The sequence below is a fragment of the Megachile rotundata genome, chromosome 9 (assembly GCF_050947335.1).
Source record: "Megachile rotundata isolate GNS110a chromosome 9, iyMegRotu1, whole genome shotgun sequence".
NCBI classification, from domain to species: Eukaryota; Metazoa; Arthropoda; class Insecta; order Hymenoptera; family Megachilidae; genus Megachile; species Megachile rotundata.
Genome location: NC_134991.1, coordinates 17,987,218 through 18,006,802, shown reverse-complemented (window position 1 = coordinate 18,006,802; position 19,585 = coordinate 17,987,218). Strand labels below are relative to the sequence as shown.

General features: G+C 33.2%; 3 protein-coding genes across 11 annotated transcripts; 1 reads left to right on the top strand and 2 right to left on the bottom strand.

Annotated features, from left to right (window-relative positions):
* Positions 1-17: 17 nt before the first annotated feature.
* Positions 18-3,114, bottom strand: LOC100880845 (uncharacterized). Its single transcript, XM_003707960.3, has 6 exons — positions 2,773-3,114; positions 2,057-2,307; positions 1,364-1,686; positions 1,026-1,269; positions 512-792; positions 18-401 (listed from the first exon to the last, which is right to left on the bottom strand). The coding sequence occupies exons 1-6, from the start codon at positions 2,846-2,848 to the stop codon at positions 167-169; spliced, it is 1,410 nt and encodes a 469-aa protein (XP_003708008.1). The 5' UTR covers positions 2,849-3,114; the 3' UTR covers positions 18-166.
* A 1,186-nt stretch (positions 3,115-4,300) lies between these two features.
* On the top strand, positions 4,301-11,678 carry LOC100880131 (ras GTPase-activating-like protein IQGAP1). 2 transcript variants are annotated; one of them, XM_076535442.1, is made up of 26 exons: positions 4,301-4,450; positions 4,598-4,691; positions 4,771-5,005; positions 5,079-5,223; positions 5,298-5,455; positions 5,527-5,661; positions 5,730-5,814; positions 5,884-5,975; positions 6,058-6,220; positions 6,285-6,448; positions 6,519-6,653; positions 6,721-6,877; positions 6,951-7,196; positions 7,279-7,427; positions 7,497-7,640; positions 7,726-8,031; positions 8,110-8,274; positions 8,349-8,462; positions 8,544-8,881; positions 8,963-9,187; positions 9,247-9,637; positions 9,745-9,924; positions 9,988-10,117; positions 10,187-10,457; positions 10,528-10,809; positions 10,997-11,678. In XM_076535442.1, the coding sequence occupies exons 1-26, from the start codon at positions 4,411-4,413 to the stop codon at positions 11,355-11,357; spliced, it is 4,905 nt and encodes a 1,634-aa protein (XP_076391557.1). In that variant the 5' UTR covers positions 4,301-4,410; the 3' UTR covers positions 11,358-11,678. The 2 variants fall into 2 exon arrangements, with proteins under 2 accessions (XP_076391557.1, XP_012151730.2); XM_012296340.2 differs by having other exon boundaries at positions 4,313-4,450; positions 4,601-4,691.
* Positions 11,679-12,701: 1,023 nt separating this feature from the next.
* Positions 12,702-19,493, bottom strand: LOC100880623 (uncharacterized). 8 transcript variants are annotated; one of them, XM_076535444.1, is made up of 15 exons: positions 19,374-19,493; positions 18,557-18,735; positions 18,247-18,451; positions 17,959-18,155; positions 17,646-17,880; positions 17,403-17,559; positions 17,093-17,324; positions 16,189-17,005; positions 15,373-16,103; positions 15,113-15,291; positions 14,606-15,025; positions 14,342-14,517; positions 14,014-14,261; positions 13,651-13,914; positions 12,702-13,324 (listed from the first exon to the last, which is right to left on the bottom strand). In XM_076535444.1, the coding sequence occupies exons 2-15, from the start codon at positions 18,694-18,696 to the stop codon at positions 13,150-13,152; spliced, it is 4,176 nt and encodes a 1,391-aa protein (XP_076391559.1). In that variant the 5' UTR covers positions 18,697-18,735; positions 19,374-19,493; the 3' UTR covers positions 12,702-13,149. The 8 variants fall into 8 exon arrangements, with proteins under 8 accessions (XP_076391559.1, XP_012151736.1, XP_076391558.1 ...); XM_012296346.2 differs by having other exon boundaries at positions 19,069-19,422; XM_076535443.1 differs by having other exon boundaries at positions 18,557-19,003; positions 19,082-19,422.
* Between the last annotated feature and the right edge of the window lie 92 nt (positions 19,494-19,585).

Genomic DNA, 19,585 nt, shown 5'->3' with positions numbered 1-19,585 from the left:
ATTAATCTCCAAAAAAATACGTTAAAGAATTTTATATTTAATCAAATATAAAAGTATTTACAAGACACGAAACGTGTTTTATGTAGAAAATATTTGAAGCGATATTTTCATTTCATCGTTTCGTACATAAATAAGATATTAATATAATTCGCAACGAGTTTCATTTTTACGAAGGTCCTCTATCTTCTTCGCTTTCCGAAAATGGTTGTTCGTCTTGATCCTGTGGGGGTATTAATTCCTCCAGAATAGTCTCCTCCGCAGGAATTAAACCTTGAATATATCTAGCCTGTTCCTCGATATTCGGAATTTTCTCATAAATAAGTTTCTCAACGTTAATTTTGTTCAGTTCAACTTGTATACGTCTTTTAAGCGGTCCTTCTATCGCATCCATTATTTGGTATCTGTTAAGAAAAGGAAAAATAGTCCTCGTATCGTATAGATAATATACGATGGTTTGATGCGCGAATTGAAAAACTCTAAGTAAAAAAAATGAAAAACATCGAGATCGAACCTTAAAAGGTTTGGCAGTACGTTGATGCTAGCTTCTAGTAAGTAATCAATGGTACCGGCACCGTGAATCCTGGCTTGGATGTTACCTAACTCGAGATCAAGCTCTTCGATTCTCGGTTTCTTTCTGGTATCTATCGGTTGGCCGAATTTTATTTGAACCCTGAAATATTGCACGGTAAAGGAAACTGTGCCAGCTCTCGATAAGAAGCCACCAATAACGCTCACTTCCCAATGTGTTCTTCCTTCGATCTCCTGAGTTCCAACGTCGATTAAAGCGTATACCTTTAAAAGGAAACAACAAGACGATATTTAAATTCAATGTCGCCCACAATTAGATGACATAACAGAATGTAATAGGTATAACAATTATAACCGATTTAATCACTGCAATTTCATTTACATAGTATACGACGTAATACGTAATTGACTCGATTACGCTGACAGATAAGTAACTTGCGTTGCAATTATATCGACAAGTACTAGTACTGGAAAAGGTTTAAAAACTAATTATTTACTGTTCCATTTTCCATGCTGAGCGTAATATTTCCCATTCGATAAAAACTCGCCAAGCCAGTGATCCATGTGTGAGTCGACGTTACAGTGAACATACCAACGCTTTGGCTATAATCCTGGACTTTGAATGGATCATATCCCAATTGGGACACTTGTTTGCGAGCTTCTGCCACTGCCATGTCAAAAGGCGATATAGAGTTCGGAAAGTACTGTGGCAGTTGCGATATTTGTTTGTTAACTTCGCCCCTAAATTTCAGACAAGTTTTAACTGTTCACGTATTCGTTGTATAAAATAAAATTACGCATAGAAAAAAGAAGAAAAAAATAAAAAGGATTTTACCGTATGTTAGTATTGACTTCCTTTAATATGAAGGGCTTAATACTGTCGAAAATGAACGTGCCTATGGAATTGATCACTCCTTGAAAAACCGAACCCAGGAAGCCCAAATTCTTAAAGTCCATGTCTATTTTATCGAACGTTAAATCCATGTCGATGTCTTGAGCTTGTAATTTACCGTCATCGGCAACCTCGAGCCTCGCGATTCCTTGGATATTTACTTCCGTCAATTTGACGGTAAAGTTACCGGCGGATCGTGATAGCCAAGAGGAGAGAGTATACAATCCACGGATATCCAGAGTTTCGATACTCAATGTCACCGAGACCTTCGAAAGCATTAATAGAAACATGAATTTCAAAGAAACATTCTTTTTTTGGATCGGATATAAAGATGATGACGATGCGACTATTTTTTCTACTCGTAAATAATTTTTACGCGAACCAATTTGGCAAGGATTCTCGATGCGATTCAATTAGATGACGTTTCTACATAGTTAGTCATCGGTACGAAAGGTTCCGCCTTACCATCGTATAATTAGCACGTGATTTTCGTAATAATCTCAATTAAAGTAATAGTCCGAATTAAAGAGAAATTATACACTTTGAAAAAGAGGTTAAAAAAAGATTATATTATTGCACGCTGCTATTGTTCTAGAATTGTTCGATCGCGAAACGTGCTTCGCAAAAGATTCTCACTTGCATCAGCGCCAATTCAGACTCCATGTGTACTATCCGAAATTTCGTCAAGCCATAAACGTTCACTTCCTTGAAATTCATGGTGTATATGGAAAAAGAGTGTTTCATATCGGGCACTGGCATAGGGTCCGGTATCGGTGCCCCAGGTAGCCCTACCGGATCGTCTTGCTGGTAGTGCTTCAAGATCGTGCGAATATGATCCCCGAGTCGTTTCTCGCCAAGCGCTATTTGTGCTGCCGTATCATTTTTTCCTGCAAAGTATTATCGTTCGTGTATCGAGACAACAAGTTATACGCATAGAAACTGCGATTTAAAGTTTACCAATCAATCTTATTCAAATGATCTAGTCATCTATTAGTAGATTTATTGTAAATGAATTACATTAAATAACCGATTAACAACCGATCGATATACATGTCAAATTAACAAACATCATGAATATTATAAAATGTCGATTCTGCGAATATTATGTAATTAATATTAACTGATAACATGAACACGCGTTTAATATTCTATGTAAATGAAATAATCTGAAATTATTATTACACTTTAATAATTGTAATTAGATTGTAATTAGATTTTTAGGAAATATTCAATTGTATCGTATCGACAATTAATCGGCCTATGAACTGAACGTTAGTTGAAGTTGACAATTTTCTTCTGTCATAATAGATCAACGGTCTTAAGCATGGCGAAAAGCAAATTTACTAACTTACCAAAAGATTGTTGAACATCGCAAAAGCAAACCAGAGTACAATAGGCAAAGTAAACGAACAATTTTGAGAACTGCATTTTCACTTTTTACGAACAATCAAAATAAACAAGCGTGGTGAGAAACAACGATCAGTATGACCTGCAATAGAACAGGCCATGCATTTGACTGAGAGGTGCGTCAGTGAATTAAGTGGAACGATATCTCGCGGGTCATTGAAGGGGCGAGGGTCAACCGCTTTATCTGATCCCCCTTGCCCCCTCCCTTATTCTTGCGTTGTTTCCTTCGTTTCCTCCTTGGACACCCTTTAATACTACATCGTTTCGCTGGTATCAACGTACTCGCATTAGTACCTAGTTATTCACTACGCACGAAACTGGTTAATGAATTAACGCTGTAAATATGAATAATAAATATAATCAAAGAACTGAACAAGCACCACGTATGTACGTACCCAATGGATTTATGCGAATTCTTTTACTTTAATAAACTTTACATATATATTAAATTTCGAGCAAAATTCAGCGTTAACAGCGTACAATCGATTTGTTCGCTTTACAATTTTCTAAGGAGTATTCAGTTTTTTTTATCGCATCACGGTATTACTTCGTTGATCAATTATCTAAGTAGTTACAGTATTATAAGTTAGCATATTAACAGTATTCGCGTTATCCGTTATCGAAGATTCAAAAAAATGTATATGGCGCCATCTACTGTCAAAGATACTAATTTACTATTCGTCCCGTGGAAGATTATAGTCATCGGATGATAAGTTTTCGTTCATTCTATGCATCTTATTGTTAGCTTGGATTATGAAGCTCGAATCACGGACAAGGTATATAGTCTCATGGTCTAGGGGTACGTATGCGCTCGTAGAATAATATGTTCGTAAAAACGCAATATATTGTTTCGATAGTTCGGCGTTTTACCGTTATATGTATAGCGATAATATTACTGTTTCGAAACTTTGCGCGCGAAATTGTAACTTTTGAAATATGCATAAAAGAACGAAATTTCGCCGAGTTTACATGCAGCATTTATTTAAAATAGATAAACCCAATCAGAGATCAGACTCGATAGTCTTTTATTTTGAAAATTCCTTCATGTTCGCTTCGTTTTGGATTTCTTACATATTGTATTATATATATGTTTTACCTGTTATATCGCTGCGGTATTCCCCTTATGTAAATCAATTGCAATGTATCATTCAATCGTAAAAAATGTTATATTATGTAGTCATACAGTTTTTAAAATCTTCCTCGTAAAAATTTGATTATTTATCCATTTCGAAAGTGTCTGTCATTAGGTATATTGCGTGTCAATGCGCGTATGCTTTGCTGATAATATGACGCTGTTTCCCTTGGCTACCATTTATCCCAGAGGAGCCATATACAGCATATCAAAATTTGCCTATATCAAAATTTCTCCAAATAATTCACGAATAAATGTAACAGGAGGAACCAACGCAATGATTATATATATATATACTGTTGTCCAATAAGATTTAAGATATTGACGCATTTCTGTTGGTAGCCCTAGTTAGTTTTACAATTTTGAATAGGTTTGAATTTAACGTATTGCTTTATTATCGTGTGGCAGTGTCATCTTTTCTTTTAATAATTGTATCGTTTTCTCTTTTAGTATGAATGATATTGATGATAAAATAATTGATCATGAAAAGGGTAAGATTAACAACTAATATAGACATTTAGTTATAATTTTACTTTTATTATAGAGCACACATTTTGAAATGTGTAGTATTCGATGTTTTACAATATTGCACTTGTTACTTATGAAACGCAAATTACTTATGAAACCAAGTTTTTCAGAAGTTGAGACTCGGAAATCAGCAGAAGAGATGGACGAACAACGTCAAAAAACTCTTGCTTACGAGTACCTTTGTCACTTAGAGGAAGCTAAAAAGTAGATCTTACCTTTAAGATTTTAGTAAACAAATAATCACTTTTTTTTGCAAGATCTTAAAGTTTTTTAATCTTGTTAGATGGCTGGAAGCCTGTCTGAGAGAAACTCTCCCACAAACTATTGAATTAGAAGAAAACTTAAGGAACGGGGTATATTTAGCAAAACTTGCACATTTTATGGCACCTGATTCTTTACCCTTTAATAAAATTTATGACCCTGAACAGAAGCGTTATACTGCGGTTGGTTTACAGTTTCGTCATACAGATAATATTAATTATTTTTTAAAATCCTTAAAAACTGTGCAATTACCATTGGTAGGTATTTATTATGTTACACGCGGAGCCTTGTTTGAAACAGCTTATATTGATAACAGAAATCTTTCTATAGACTTTCCAACCAGAAACTACAGACATCTATGATAAAAAAAATATGCCACGCGTTATATATTGCATTCATGCTCTTAGTACTCATTTATTCAAACTTGGTAGAGCTCCACAGATTCAGGATTTGTATGGAAAAGTGAACTTCACTGGTATATACTCGATTAAATATTAAGAAGTATTTATATGATTAATTAGCTAGTACTATAGACTTTCTATTTTTCAGACGACGAAATAAATGCTGTTAGTAAAGAATTGAAGAAGTATGGAATTCAAATGCCTTCGTTCCAAAAAATTGGCGGATTATTAGCGAACAGTATGGAGATCGATGCTGTCACGCTTCATGCTGCGGTAATAGCAATTAACCAGGCCATCACAGAAAAAGTATATATATCCTTTCCTTTAGAAGCTTTTCGAATAAGAACTTCGATTATTTACAGCTATTTTATTTTTAGGATAATGTTAAAATGTTAATGGCGCTTCAGAATAAAGTAGTGCAAATAAATAATATTAACCCTCTCTACATTAAGGAATATGGCGATACATTAACAGAGGCAAAGTATTCTAAGCAACAGGCTGCTCTTAATAGAGTGAGTGAACATTAGTTTCGTGATCATCTTTGTATGTTTTTATGTATTAATCGATACGATTTTGACAGTCTCTTAACGATAGTTATGTGCCAGATATTTATGATGAATTGTTAACTCAAGCAGAAATTCAGGGACATATTAATTATGTTAATGGTAAGTCAGAGAGTCTAAGAAATTATTTTATAATCATGTTCTATGTTTAATTATATACATTATTTTCAGTCGAGTGCGCAGTGAAAAACATAAGTCGGTCAATTCATCATAACAATAACGAGTTCGTGAATGCACTGAGAGCATCTGCTTTGTGTTTAAAAGTATATGTCACATTACTAGTTTTCTTCGTCTGCTTTTTGATAATAATATTATTAATGTGATGAATTTGATTAATTTTTTTAGAACATTAAGCATGAAAATGCTGAATTATATAAAGAACAGTTAATGCAGTTACTAGAAAGTTCTGAATGGAATAATATGTATTCGGAAAGCAATCATCATTTGAAACAATTGCTTCAGAAAGAAATTGATAAATCAAATGAAACAGCGCTTAAATCTCGGAAACGTTAGTATTTTAAAATAAACATCGGATAACTGCCTATAATTACCGAATAATTTGATTAATGCAGGTGAAGAAGGCGTTAAACTCTTAAACTCAACTTTACAAAATGGTTTGAAGAATGAGTTCTCTGAGGCCTTAAAAAGTCCGAAATTGGGATTGATCGAACAAATCGATGATTTTGCAATACCATTATATTACGAAGAAATGAAAATCGATCGTACGGAATCTCAGGTAAAAATAAGAAATATGCGGTTAAAACTTTCATGTTAATTGTTATTAATATAAACGATGTTTTTAATAGAACGACCTTTCATATAGTGATATTGTAGTGAGTATTCGTGTATTGTCAGTGATCGCAGCGATCAGTAAAGCTGTAGATACGGGAAATCCAGATTTAGTTTATCAGTCATTAGAAAATCCAGACTGTCATGTTTCTGTAAGTGTAATCGAATGTTTTATGAGCTTTTGAATTTTAATAAGAAATTATAACAATGTTATTTTAGGGTTTGGATCATGAAAACAAAGTGAAGTATTATAGAGCACTGTCAGCAGTTCGATGTGAAAAACAAGCAATTGCTGAGGAATGTCCTTTGCTAACGTACATCGATATCCAAGAGTGTATAGATGCCGTAAATCAACAGCGTCAAAATGACGACGATGGTATATTTTTAATTCTTTATGTAACTCCCATAATTATTTAGTCGTATATCATTAATACTGTTTAATTTCGCAGTAATACAAGTTTTACGTCAACTAAATGCGGCTGTTGTAGAGAATGATCGAGACGGAATTATAATTGCTTTAAAAGATACCGCTTTGAAGTTGCAGAAGTTTACTTCGCCAGAAGATGCATCTCTCTATTTGAAATTATTTAAAAAATGCCTTACTGAGAAACATTTTGATGGTTCTGAATTATGGTTAGAAGATGTAGAAACGATAACAAAAATCGTTGCTGCGGAATCTGAAAATGTCCAAAATGGTACACAGCGTATACGTAATTTGTTCGTTTTACTTATACCTTATCTAAAACTGTTCTTTTAAAGGATTACATGTATTTGCAGCGTGTACGTTTCTGTCACAAGTAAATTTAGGTTTACAACAAAACGATATGTTATTCACAGTTGATTGCCTTCAGACGTTTGGTTTTAAAATATCAGATAAATACAAAACAGAGTGCTTTCAAAGTTTATGTAACTTACAAAAAATGAAGGTATAACTATGCGACACATAAGTATTTCTGTAGCATATAAGATTTAATTTGATAACTTTTACATTTCAGAGTAAAAAGTACAATTGTGCTCTAGTTCGTTATATCACTCCTAAAGGCAACGAATCGTACTTGGATTTGAAAAAGTATAATTATACTTGGGATTGTCCAAAAAATATATCGGAAACATATTATATCAACATGGAAGATATCAAGGTATTTTGTACCTAATTGTAAGAACAATCGAAATAATTGCTGTGGAAAAGCTTTATGAACAAATTTAGTATATTGTTGCTTTTAGGAAATAATAAAAAGTACTACCGCAAGAGAACACGAAGAGCATAAAATCAGCAAACGGATAGTTCGATTGCAAGCTTGCATACGAGGATATTTATTACGAAAAAAAATTTCTGTTAGATTTGCATATTTTTATGACAACGTAGATAAAGTTATTAAAATACAAGCCTGGTGGCGCGGTATATTACAACGTAAACGATACGCCAAATTATTAACAGAAAGAAGAAATTATAGTAGTGAAAAATTTTCCAGTAACTGTTTAAGAATTAAAAATAAGTATGCAAATGTATTAGATTACTATAAACAACATGTAAGTAAAATCAGTTATTTATTTATGCTCGATATATAGTATATTAATAACTGTGTACCATATTTTCTCTTGCTTAAGGAGGAAAAGATAATAAAGATACAAGCTTTGTGGCGTGGCCGTGCAGAAAGACGAGCGTTTCACTCATTGTTGTACATGGAAAAACCACCATTTCCTGTTGTCCGACATTTTTCTGCACTTCTAAATTTTAATGCAGAAGATTATGACAGAGATTTACAATTACAAGTATAAAGGTTTTGAACTTTAACAACGCGTAGAATTATAATTGTTTAAATTTCATTATGAATTTGTTATTACAGCAATTAAAACACGAAGTGGTACAAAACATACGGCATAATCAAACTTTATCGCAACAATTGGATAGTATGGACATAAAAATTGGTTTGCTTATTCAAAATAGGATCACGCTACAAGTAATGTCTATAACAAGAAATACTATTTTAGGTTCTTAATTTGTTTAGAATGTTATACTGAAGAAATGAACGCATTTGTAGGATGTTGTAGCACATGGGAAGAGTTTAGAAACACTTGCGAAGCAGAAAAATTCAACTAGAGATCAGAAGAATGTTTTATCAGATAGTACTATTTCGCATAAAGGTTTGAAATCTTTAACAAAAGAAGGTCGAAAAATGTTAGAGGGGTATCAGCATCTATTCTATGCGTTACAAACTAATCCAACATATTTATCGAAGATTTTATTTCTTTTGCCGCAAAGCAAAACGAATAAGTTTCTTCAAAATGTTATTTTAACGTTATATAATTTCGGATCAAATATAAGAGAAGAGTATTTATTATTGAAACTTTTTGGCAGTGCATTACAAGAAGAAATTAGGTATAACTATCATAATTGAAGAAGTTATAATTAAAATAAAGATAAAACCATACGTACATAGAAAATAATGTAAATTTATAGGTGTAAATTTCAAAAACCGTCTGAAGTCGTAACTGGAAATCCACTCGTCTTAAAAATGGTAGTGAATTACGCACGACAATTACATGGTCAAAGAGCTTTACGACAAATTGTTGGGCCAATCATTGAAAAGATATTAGCCGACCGAACATTGAATATAGAAACGAATCCCGTTGATATTTATAAGTGTTGGAGGAATCAATTAGAAATGGAGACTGGAGAAACACTGTGAGTTTCAAATAATGAATATTCAAATTCATATTATAATTATATCATTTGTTAAATAGGAATCTTCCATATACGGTAACGCAACAACAAGCTTTAAATTACGAACAGGTACGAATCAGATTAAATAAAGGGATTCAATTGTTGCAAAGTACCGTCTTAGAATTCTTAACTAAAATAACAGAATCTCGAGATCTAATACCATACGGAATGTTATACATGGCGAAAATTTTAAACGATTCTTTGACTGAAAAATTTCCAAACGCTCCGGAAAAAGATATTCTCAAAGTAGTTGGAAACTTGATTTATTATCATTTCATTAACGCAGCTATCGTAGCTCCAGATGCTTTCGACATAATTACCTTACCGATTGATAGATCATTGTCAAACGATCAAAGGAGAAATTTAGCCAGCATTGCAAAAATACTACAATTTGCTGCTTCTAAAAAGGGGGTAATTATTATTCATTTATACTATAAAAGTGAAATGCGAGCGCACGCACGAATCTCCTGTATCGAGACCTCGTATCTTTAGATTCCTAAATTTGTACATTGTTTTAGTTTGGAGAGGAAGCCACACATTTAGTGTGTCTGAACTCTTTTATAATCGAATGCCACGAAAAATTTAAAAAATTCTTTCGTTTTTGTTGCCAAATTGAAGATTTGGAAGAACATTTCTGTATTCATGAGTACACCGAGGCCACGCTTATTCAGAAGCCTGAGATCTATATTTCCTTACAAGTAAGCAATTGATCAAAAATAATTCGTATAATCCAGTAGCGATGAAACACGAATAAATTGCAGGAAATTTGCGATACTCACTGCCTCATGTTAGAGTATCAAGACCAAATAGCGCCAGATCCAATGGATCCCTTGCATGATTTGTTAGATGATTTAGGACCTGCACCTACCGTCGCATCTCTGCTAGGAATCTGTAAGAAATAATAAATTATCTTAACGTATTTGAATCGATACGATCTTGCATTGTAATTATATATTATAGCCGATACGATGTGTGAGGCAAATTTAATACGGTTTGGAAAAACGGAGGTATGTCTGGTACTTACCAACAAATTTCAAGTACCCGAAGATGAAGATGCTAGTTTAAACAAACTTTTTATAAAAACTAAAGAGCTATTGGTTTCTGTACTCCAATTCTTGAAAGGACAAACACTAGTAGAGGCTTTGGAAACCACTTGTTCTCCTGTTCAAGAGAAACTCTATGATGTTAAGTGTTCTAGTTTATCGCCCACTCTAAGTATCATTCACAAAAGGTATTGCATTCAAGTGGACAATTTAAGTAGCTCGATAACATCGACAAAGTGTAAAACAACTGCCTTTCAGTTCGTCTTTAAATGATTGTAAACTTCAACTTCGTGCTTACCTTAATAAACTTGAACTTGGAGGATGGGTGAGTCGATCGGATGGATATCAGACTATTATAACAGCCGTATCTAAAGATCTTTGTAACAAAGGAAAGTACCGAATCATCCGAAATAAAGAATTACAAACTTTACGCATAACTAAACAAAGACTGGAAGAAAAGTGCAAATATTACCAGGAACAGGTAGAATATTATAACGAATATATACAACGTTGCTTGGAGAACTTGCATACGGGAAAAGGGTATGTACAAAGTGCTATGTGTTTTAAGAATTATCAACATTTCAATGTTTCAAACATTCGCAACATTCGAAGGTTTTGAAATTCCGAAGTCCTAAATCCCTTCACGATCTGAATAGATGTAAATATGATATGTAACCCTTTTCTATTGTCTCGCTAATTCACAACCACAAACACAAATTATTTGTAGATCTTTACGAGCATTTAAAGCCATTCAAAAGAATAATCATGGCAAGTTACGGTCTAAAATGACATTGAAATATTCAGCGGCCAAGCTACAAGAGAAAGGAATATTATTAGAAGTGGATGGACTTCCACAATCACAATTTAAGAACGTAATTTTCGAGATCAGCCCAACAGAGCATACCGGATTATTTAATGTGCGGTGTAAATTTATGGGAGTAGAAATGGAGAAAGTTGATATTGATATACAAAAGCTGCTTGAACTACAATTTGAGGGTTCACCGATTATGGACATGTTCGGTAAAGCGAAAGTTAACGTGAACTTATTACTATATTTACTAAATCGAAAATTTTATGGTAAAACTTGAAAGAAAATATGAAATACGTCGTTTATCGATATGACAGTTATGCACTTGTGCAATGTTTTATTTTAATTATGAGTTTTTAAACAGACACGTTGAGCTTTAACTTTTATATAGCCTACGAGGATTCAAAATTCGATTTGTAATTTTCGTATAATTTTTAGAAACACGATTAATTTTTGTAAATAATTGTACTTATAAGAATTGAAATTTTTTATACGAGATTTGTTGGTATATATTATAATTGATCGATATGATGTAACAATGCAACGAAATGTATAAATTTTACAGGATCTTGTAAATTATAAGATTATGTACAAGGTAAAATCAGCCTATACTGATTTAATTACCTTTTAATCCCACGTTACGTCGTCAGTATTGTGTATGTCAGTTACATTTTAATAATAATACATCAAAGAATCTATTAGAATACATATGTTTAAATTAGAATTTTTTAAGAGAATGTATTTTTTTTAATTTTTATAAAAATAAGTAAACTAATGATAGTAAACAGTATTATCATGAGAATACTCTTTTCCTTGGTTTTATTTTTATAACCAAATTAAATTGCAGCCGTGTACTATTCTTAGATCTCTCTTTTTCAATAAAGGTCTGTTCGGATATAGTTGTTTATATTTTTATACCGTTAAAATAAGGTAAGGCATATTCTCAGAAATTTCTAAACAAGAACAATAGGCTATCCATTATTATTCATATATTCTATATACATAACTTATATTATTACTTAAATATTGGACAACCTAGTGTTTTTGTGCACTTTATAAAATCTAAAGTCGAATCATTTGAACACAAACCCGAAATTTCGATTGTGTGTATATTTGATACAATAAATTCTATTTTATAAAATATACTACATAAGGGCCTGTTTAGTGGATACTAGCAAATAAGCCTGCACATTCAAAATTAAATCGATCAAGATAAATTATAATTTCTTCGTTAGCTTGCATATTTTGTTAATAATTAAATATGATTTAATTCGTTTTAAACATGCAATTAAGATTTTTAAATACAATCAGAACATTAAAATGCGTGTACCAATAAGAAATAAACGGAAAGTAATTTTACTTTATATATATATATACGTACACGCACACACGCACACACACATACACACGTATATATGTATACATACATACATATATAAATATATACGCATATACATACACACATATAAATGCTACATACACAGAGATTAAAGTATGCAAGCTTAGATGGTCGTTGATAATACGTTGGTACACAAGCTCCTCTATTTATAATTACAAAATCATTGTAGGTAAACAACTCGTATCGTATTATAAATATTTTTTTTACATATTCGTTTTCTCGAAGTTTTGTTTTTACTCAACTTTATTATACAAATCTGCCTTTACACAATTTACGTGACAGATGCTAACATCCAGGTACTGCGTCACGAGGTATCTTGAAAGACATTTTTATAACTTATGGGGCACAAAATGTCAGTAATATTATAATTAGCTTTCACATCTTTTTCTTCGTTTTTTTTGTTTCATTTTTTTTTCTTTTCATTGAATCAAATATTTTAGTAATTCTAATGTAATTAATTATGTGCAAGCAGTACAGTTTCTTAAATCCTCCACGAAGCAGGCCATAAAGTGCATTTCGTGTATTATTAACCATATAGTATATATATCACCATAGTATTAATTTTTATAATAAATAGCATAATAACATTAATTTTTCTTAATAAATGTTGGTTCTTTACTAAATATGTGCACACGTAGGGACACGATATTTCGTATAGTGTATTCAGCAAGTGTTATCGTTTGTTTAAAATATTAACAAAATTTCTAAATTTCTGATGAGTATCCGTCATTTGTCCTAATGCTTCTTCCATCACGTTGCGCAATTTTGATAAATCTGGGGTTTTATCGCAAGATTCAATGTTTAATAATTCTGTGAAGAATTGCTCCCATGCAGCTCTCTTGGCGTACCTGCATTTTTCAATTATTTTTACAAGAACGGCATACGACGCTACAGCTTTATTAGTACACTCAAGTGCAACGTAGACTTCCTGTGTATTAGAATGAATGGAGGAGAAGGAGCTTTTTTTCACTGACCCTTATTCTTCGAAAACTAAATTCTGAAGTTTCCAAATTTCTAAAGTTCTGTATTTGAAAGTTTGTAAATTGAAAAAGTCATCAATCAAGAATCAACAAGGGTCGAGACTCCTTTCCGCTACAAAACCATTCTTTCTAACGGAGCCTACCGTGTATATCAGCGCACTTTTTAAAGTACTTTTTATTCATATATAAATTACCTTGGTATTTTCGAAGTGATGAACCAGCGATTACCCATGTACGAAACTCTCATGTAATTACCAAACAATAAACAATGGCTCGATGCAGCTAAACAATACAAATCAGTCTGGTACGTCCATGGTTTTCCAGTTTGCATTTCGATGCACGTAAAATCTTCTGTCTTTATAACCTGTGTAAATGTTGTATTTTCTGGTAAAAGTGTCATGTCTATACTGCATCCAAAATCTATCAGCTGTATTGTTGGCCTTACATCTTCGGTAGGTCTGTAAATTATAAAATTGATATACAACATAAATACGATTTAATCAAAATACTGATTTCGTCTGACATCAATACCGATATGGAAAATACGAAATACATACAAACGCATTAAAAGAAAATTGTCTGGTTTAATGTCCCCATGAATTATTTGGCATTTGTGTAGGTACTCCACAATTTGCAACATTTCAATCGTAAAGAATATAGCTAAATGCTCTATCAACGGTTTACCTGTGGCAATTTTTATTTGATTCGTTACCGCTAACAATGTTCCAAACTTCGAATACTCTGAAACTAGTACACTACTATTATTAGCAACATATGCCATCGAAACGTCCATAAATCCACGCAACTGAAAATGACACATTAATGTCTTAAAGGTGATAAAATTGGTTAATGTTTCGTTGAGTAATATAATAATCAATGCTCTACCATGTGTGGATTGGTTAGGCGATTTTTTATTTCCCTAGCGATATAAAATTCCCAAACCCAAGCAGGTTTCTGCGTTTTTAGGGCAACTGTCTGACCCGTTTGCAGGTTCACAGCTTTGAATACTTTACCATACATCCCCTTTCCAAGGCACTTTTCCAAATCGTATGCTTCAGTACCTAAGCACATAAACAATATATGAAGAATATACAAAACCATCGACCGTCTATGATATTGTTTTTATAGTAATTTTAATAATACACTAACCAAGCGTAATCATAGAAGGCACAAACTTATTTAAGTTAGTATTTAATCTGACGTATCCCTCAGCATGATGCGGTTGGGGAAATTTAATTTTTTTTAAGAGACCAGCTATTAAATTTTTGTCGAAAGGATTTATATCTCCTGAAGGAAATTGAAAACTTTCTTCTTCTGCTTCTTCCATTGGTTCGGGATGATCTTCGCAATCCATAGAATCAACTTTCTCTTGTTGATCTATTTCGTTAAGTTTAAAATTAATTGATTTTCGTAGATCGCAGTTCTTTTTGATCTCAGAAGTAATCTGATCCACGTTACGTTGCACCGTACGTGGACTTTGGGCGTGAACAGCTTGAATTTGGGCGTGAAGCTTCTGCTCGTAAAGTTGATTAGTAGAAAGCGTAACATCATTGGATTCTTCTTCTCCGCCTTATAAAACAGAGAATTCTTCTTATAAAATGTTTAATGACATTTAAATTATAAAACAAGTACATTTTAACACATTTCGTTAAATACCTATAGTAATAGATTGTTCTTTTATAGGAAGCAAATCTTCTTTCGTTAACGTGAAACCCAACGCAGTGTTTCTTGTATGGGCGGTACTATTACCAGAGCTACTGGAAATATACTCTCTAGTCGATTCTAGTATGACGCTTAGTTTCTCATCGGTTTCGGCATTTGGAGCTTCAGAATTTCTATGTAATAGTAATAAAAGTATTTCACGTAAACATAAAATATTGATGTTAACCGTTAATTGTATTATTCAAAATACATACGTTTGTGATGTAGCACACTGATTTGGATATTGTGGAGTTCCCTCTGATACTTTGTAAGATTGTCTAAAATGATTAGTCATAGGTGTAGAACTTGTCAATTGTGTATTAAATGCTTCTGTGAAACAAGTATCATCGTTCCCCGCTAACGGAGTTATACCAAGACTTTCATCAGTGTATAAACTATTTTCATCGGCTGGCTTCGACGGCATATTTTCTTCCACTGGTCCATTATAGTCAACGACAATAGCATTTTCCTTGTTCTCGGCGCTTTCGAGATATTTAATATCTCTGCGATTCATTCCTGGAGACTTTATGTACGGTAACTCAAGAGGCATTCTATAAGGTTTGCCAGTATCAATATCTGGTTCGTTATACGGAGGATAATGAACCTGTTTTTGAGGTTCTACATTTTGTTGTAACAACGTCGATTCCAGTTGCGAAGGGTATTGTTGATAAGTAATATCATTTGGCATCATATTGCCATAAACTGGATGTTGCATATGTTGCATGTGTTGATGCGTTTGAGGTGATTGATGAAGATGCTGGTTATGCGACGATTGATGTTGCTCAGGATGAGGCTGATGATGAATTTGGTCATGTAAATGTGGCGTATGAGAAATAGTATGATGATGTGGGACCATATGAGCTTGTTGATGTGTTTGCATCAACTGTTGATGATGCTGCGAATGATGCGGCCGAGAATGAGGTTGCATTTGCTGTTCGTGATGCTGCTGCAATTAATCATTTGATCAGAATTAGTACAAGAATTTCTAACGATAACATTTTTTTTTCTATGCTGTTTTTTCGTGTTAATACCTGTATTTGGTACTGGTAAGCGTTATGTAATCCAGGATTGCCGTATGAAGTTTGATGTTCCTGATTCGAATAACTTTGGTGAACGGAATAGTTTTGGTGATTTTCTTGATCGTTGTAAGGTTGAATGCTATATCCTGAATGGTGTTTACTGCTTGACATCGCGTGCTGTGTCATTGAACTATCCATATGTATATCAAACGATAATTTTGTTTTAGAATCTGGAATTCTAGGTGTCATAGGAGTGCGAAAATTAGGAGTATTATGTACAGCATCGGGAGAACGCCACATGTCTTGTATCACCGATATCGCCTCTTTTGTATTCGCTGTAATACTTTGTCCGAGCAAATGTTCTTCGGGGTCGGTAGTTAAAGATGATGTATGATGTTGATGCATAAAATTGGAGACTTGCAGTTTTCTCTGTGAATTTAATTCTGCTTCCATTCTCTGTGCTTCGAGTCTTTCCGCTTCGATCCTTTCAGCCTCAATTCTTTCAGCTTCTAATCTTTCCAGTTCTCTTTGTTCCGCTTCGCGTCTTTGAGACTCCAAAGCTTGATTCTCGACTTCAAACTGCTGTCTTCGAAGTTCCTGTTCTTTAACTTGAAGTCTTTGTCTATCGACTTCAATTGGTTCAACCTCTCTTCGTTGTTGATCTATTTCTCTTTGTGCTTTCGATAAATTTTGTTGTTCAGATCTTTGTCTTTGATATTCTTGTAAAATTCTTGCAAGCCTCTGATCTTCAGTTTCGAAATTTTTATGTTGAACTTGTTCAGCTTCCCTTATATCTTGCACATCGTGCTTTTTTTCTAAAATTTGTGCTCTGAAGTTAAAAAACATCAAACGTCATAGTTATTTTAAAACATTTATATATTGTTTGGATTATTATTGTACAGAAGATTATTATTACCTTTGTAAGTACAGTTGGGCTCTTATTTCCTCCATGCTTTGATCTACATTATTAGCATAAACTAATTCTTTGGGATAATGCGGTCTTAATATAATATTTGGATTTGGGGGGTCTGGTACAAATACAGGTACAGTTATATGCTCTGGATATTTGCTACCATCAAAAAAAAATGTATGATTTGAAAATAATCTTAGCTTATCCGTGTCAAAATCTTCTGCTTGATCTTCATGAACTGTAAATTAAACGAGGAAATGATCTTGGTCATGTATTTATATGTATAAATAATAGTTTATCGTGAATAAAACTCTACCCTTAAAAGCTGGCTTAGAAGCAGATGTAATTAGTGGGCATCGTTTGCTTCCACTATTCCATGGACCAGGTTTAATGGTGTTCTCTTTATGCACCGTATCTTCTACCGGAACATGATCTAATATACTTGAACCCTTCACTGTGCTAGGAACATCATCCTATTGAAATAACTTAATGTATTTATACGTTATCAAATTCCTAAAGTTTTCTTTTCTTTCATTTTTGTTCCATGACTATCTTATACCTCATATATTTGGATCTTGAAATTTGATTTAGTATTATGCGTCGTCGTGGAAATTTGCGGAACGGTACCGGGGAAATGCTCGCGTACTCGATGTCCAGTACGTACACTACTAACTTTTCTGCCAGCTTTTATCGCCCTTAAAGAACTGAAAGCTTGACGCTGTTCGAATAACGATACTTCATTACGATCGTCTGTTCGCCCCAACATTTTACGAGCAACTGCAAGTTGAAAGTTGCTAAAAACAAGAGAGACGGATAAATACAATTAATATTATCGATTATTCGTTTATGTAATCGTATATTACGATTCATACTTATGAGCACAATCTAATTCATCTTGTGGTTCTGCAGAAGCAGATAAACCCATTAAATAGACTTCGTCCGCGCGTTTGTAATCTTCCCTTAATTCTAATTCAAAAGCCCATGCTCTATACATATCAGCAACCATAGTGCCGATTCCATTGTTATGTAAAAGTTGATACAACTCTAATGGATTTTTCTGCATACTTATCTGTAAAAAAGAAAAAACAGAAAATGCATTGTATATTATACGTGGTACAAGTAATGTTTTTTTATACACAAATATATTTTAAATTCTTTACATAATTAATCCAAAGACGAATGTATCTACGATCTTGATGATACTTGGTCTCTTTTTCGAACGTTGCTAAACATTGTTGTAAAAGTTTAGCAATGTGTGGCTCGTGACCACTTTTTGGATAACTTTGTTCCACCCATATTATATATTCGTACCAACATTCTAAAGGATCATCCCCTTCATAATTCTTGATCGCGTCTTCGTACATTCTGTAGCATAACATGATATTATAACGTATTAATTAGAATACGGATATCAAATTTATATTACAACTGAAAAATTATAAAAGCAATTTCAATTGCTATTTAACCTACTGTTTCTCTTGTAAAAGTAATTGTTGAGCATCTGCATCCTCTTGTGCTCTTAATGCAGTTCCTAATTGTGCAGCATTTCGTCCATAACGTAATGGTTGAATATTTTCTTTACAAAGTGCTATGACGGTTGCAGGATCCATTCTTAATTCTATATTTTCTTAATTAAACTATTTTATATTCTAGAAAAACCAATTTTAAACAATCAATAGTTAATGGAACCATTTTACACTGTGTAATATGAGACTTTAAAACAACATCTAAAAAAAAAGAAGAAAGTGGAAAGAAAATAAATGTTACAGTTTAAATGGCTTGTCATTTAGTAGAGTATACCGCGGTGTATTAACAACTATAGGTTATTGTAGTGTCCAGCAAAACACGAAAATCGAGCCAATGTCAAAGTCGCAAGTAGTTCAAGATGTATTCGGTTAATACAAACAAGTGTTCAAGCTGTTAAATAACAAACAGTAAAATAAGCGATATTTTTTTTTTTCTTTCAAAAAAATACACTTAACCTTTCACGCGTACCAAAATTTCGCATAATATTCTTTGAACGGTAGCGGACCTTCAAATTTGAATAAATCTAGTCTTGATAACTCCAATAACGACGCTAGCAGTCTAGGTTAGGTTAGTTTTCCATTTAACGGCTACAGAGACCAACGGTTTTTCGCTGTCTTTGATATTTCAAATGATGCAAGAGTAACGTTTCACTGACCACGGATTTTAATTCAATCAGCTATACGAAAGAATCGAAAAGCGATGCGAAGGAAGATTCACTGTGCTTAACGTAGTTTTCACGCAAATCCCTATTGAAAATTACCAATAGGACATCTGTTACGGGGGAACCTTGCATGATCTTTTTCGAGTAACAATCTCTGTTTCACCACTATTTCTATATTATTCGTTTCACAGAAGATTATACTCATTGAACAAACGAGTTTTCATTCGTTCTGCGCATATAAATTCTGATTGGTTAGAACACCCTATGGAACCGAGAGTGAATGCGCATGCACTTTTACGATGCTTGTGACG

Coding starts and splice junctions, on each gene's coding strand:
- LOC100880845 (XM_003707960.3), bottom strand. CDS start 2,848: ATGCAGTTCTCAAAATTGTTCGTTTACTTTGCCTATTGTACTCTGGTT. Junction 1,270..1,363: donor GAAGTCAATACTAACATACG/GTAAAATCCTTT, acceptor TCTGAAATTTAG/GGGCGAAGTTAACAAACAAA. Junction 793..1,025: donor TCAGCATGGAAAATGGAACA/GTAAATAATTAG, acceptor TTCCTTTTAAAG/GTATACGCTTTAATCGACGT.
- LOC100880131 (XM_076535442.1), top strand. CDS start 4,411: ATGAATGATATTGATGATAAAATAATTGATCATGAAAAGG. Junction 5,456..5,526: donor ACCAGGCCATCACAGAAAAA/GTATATATATCC, acceptor TTTTATTTTTAG/GATAATGTTAAAATGTTAAT. Junction 8,275..8,348: donor ACAGAGATTTACAATTACAA/GTATAAAGGTTT, acceptor TTGTTATTACAG/CAATTAAAACACGAAGTGGT.
- LOC100880623 (XM_076535444.1), bottom strand. CDS start 18,696: ATGGATCCTGCAACCGTCATAGCACTTTGTAAAGAAAATATTCAACCA. Junction 18,452..18,556: donor TTACTTTTACAAGAGAAACA/GTAGGTTAAATA, acceptor GTTATGCTACAG/AATGTACGAAGACGCGATCA. Junction 17,560..17,645: donor TCAAGATCCAAATATATGAG/GTATAAGATAGT, acceptor TTATTTCAATAG/GATGATGTTCCTAGCACAGT.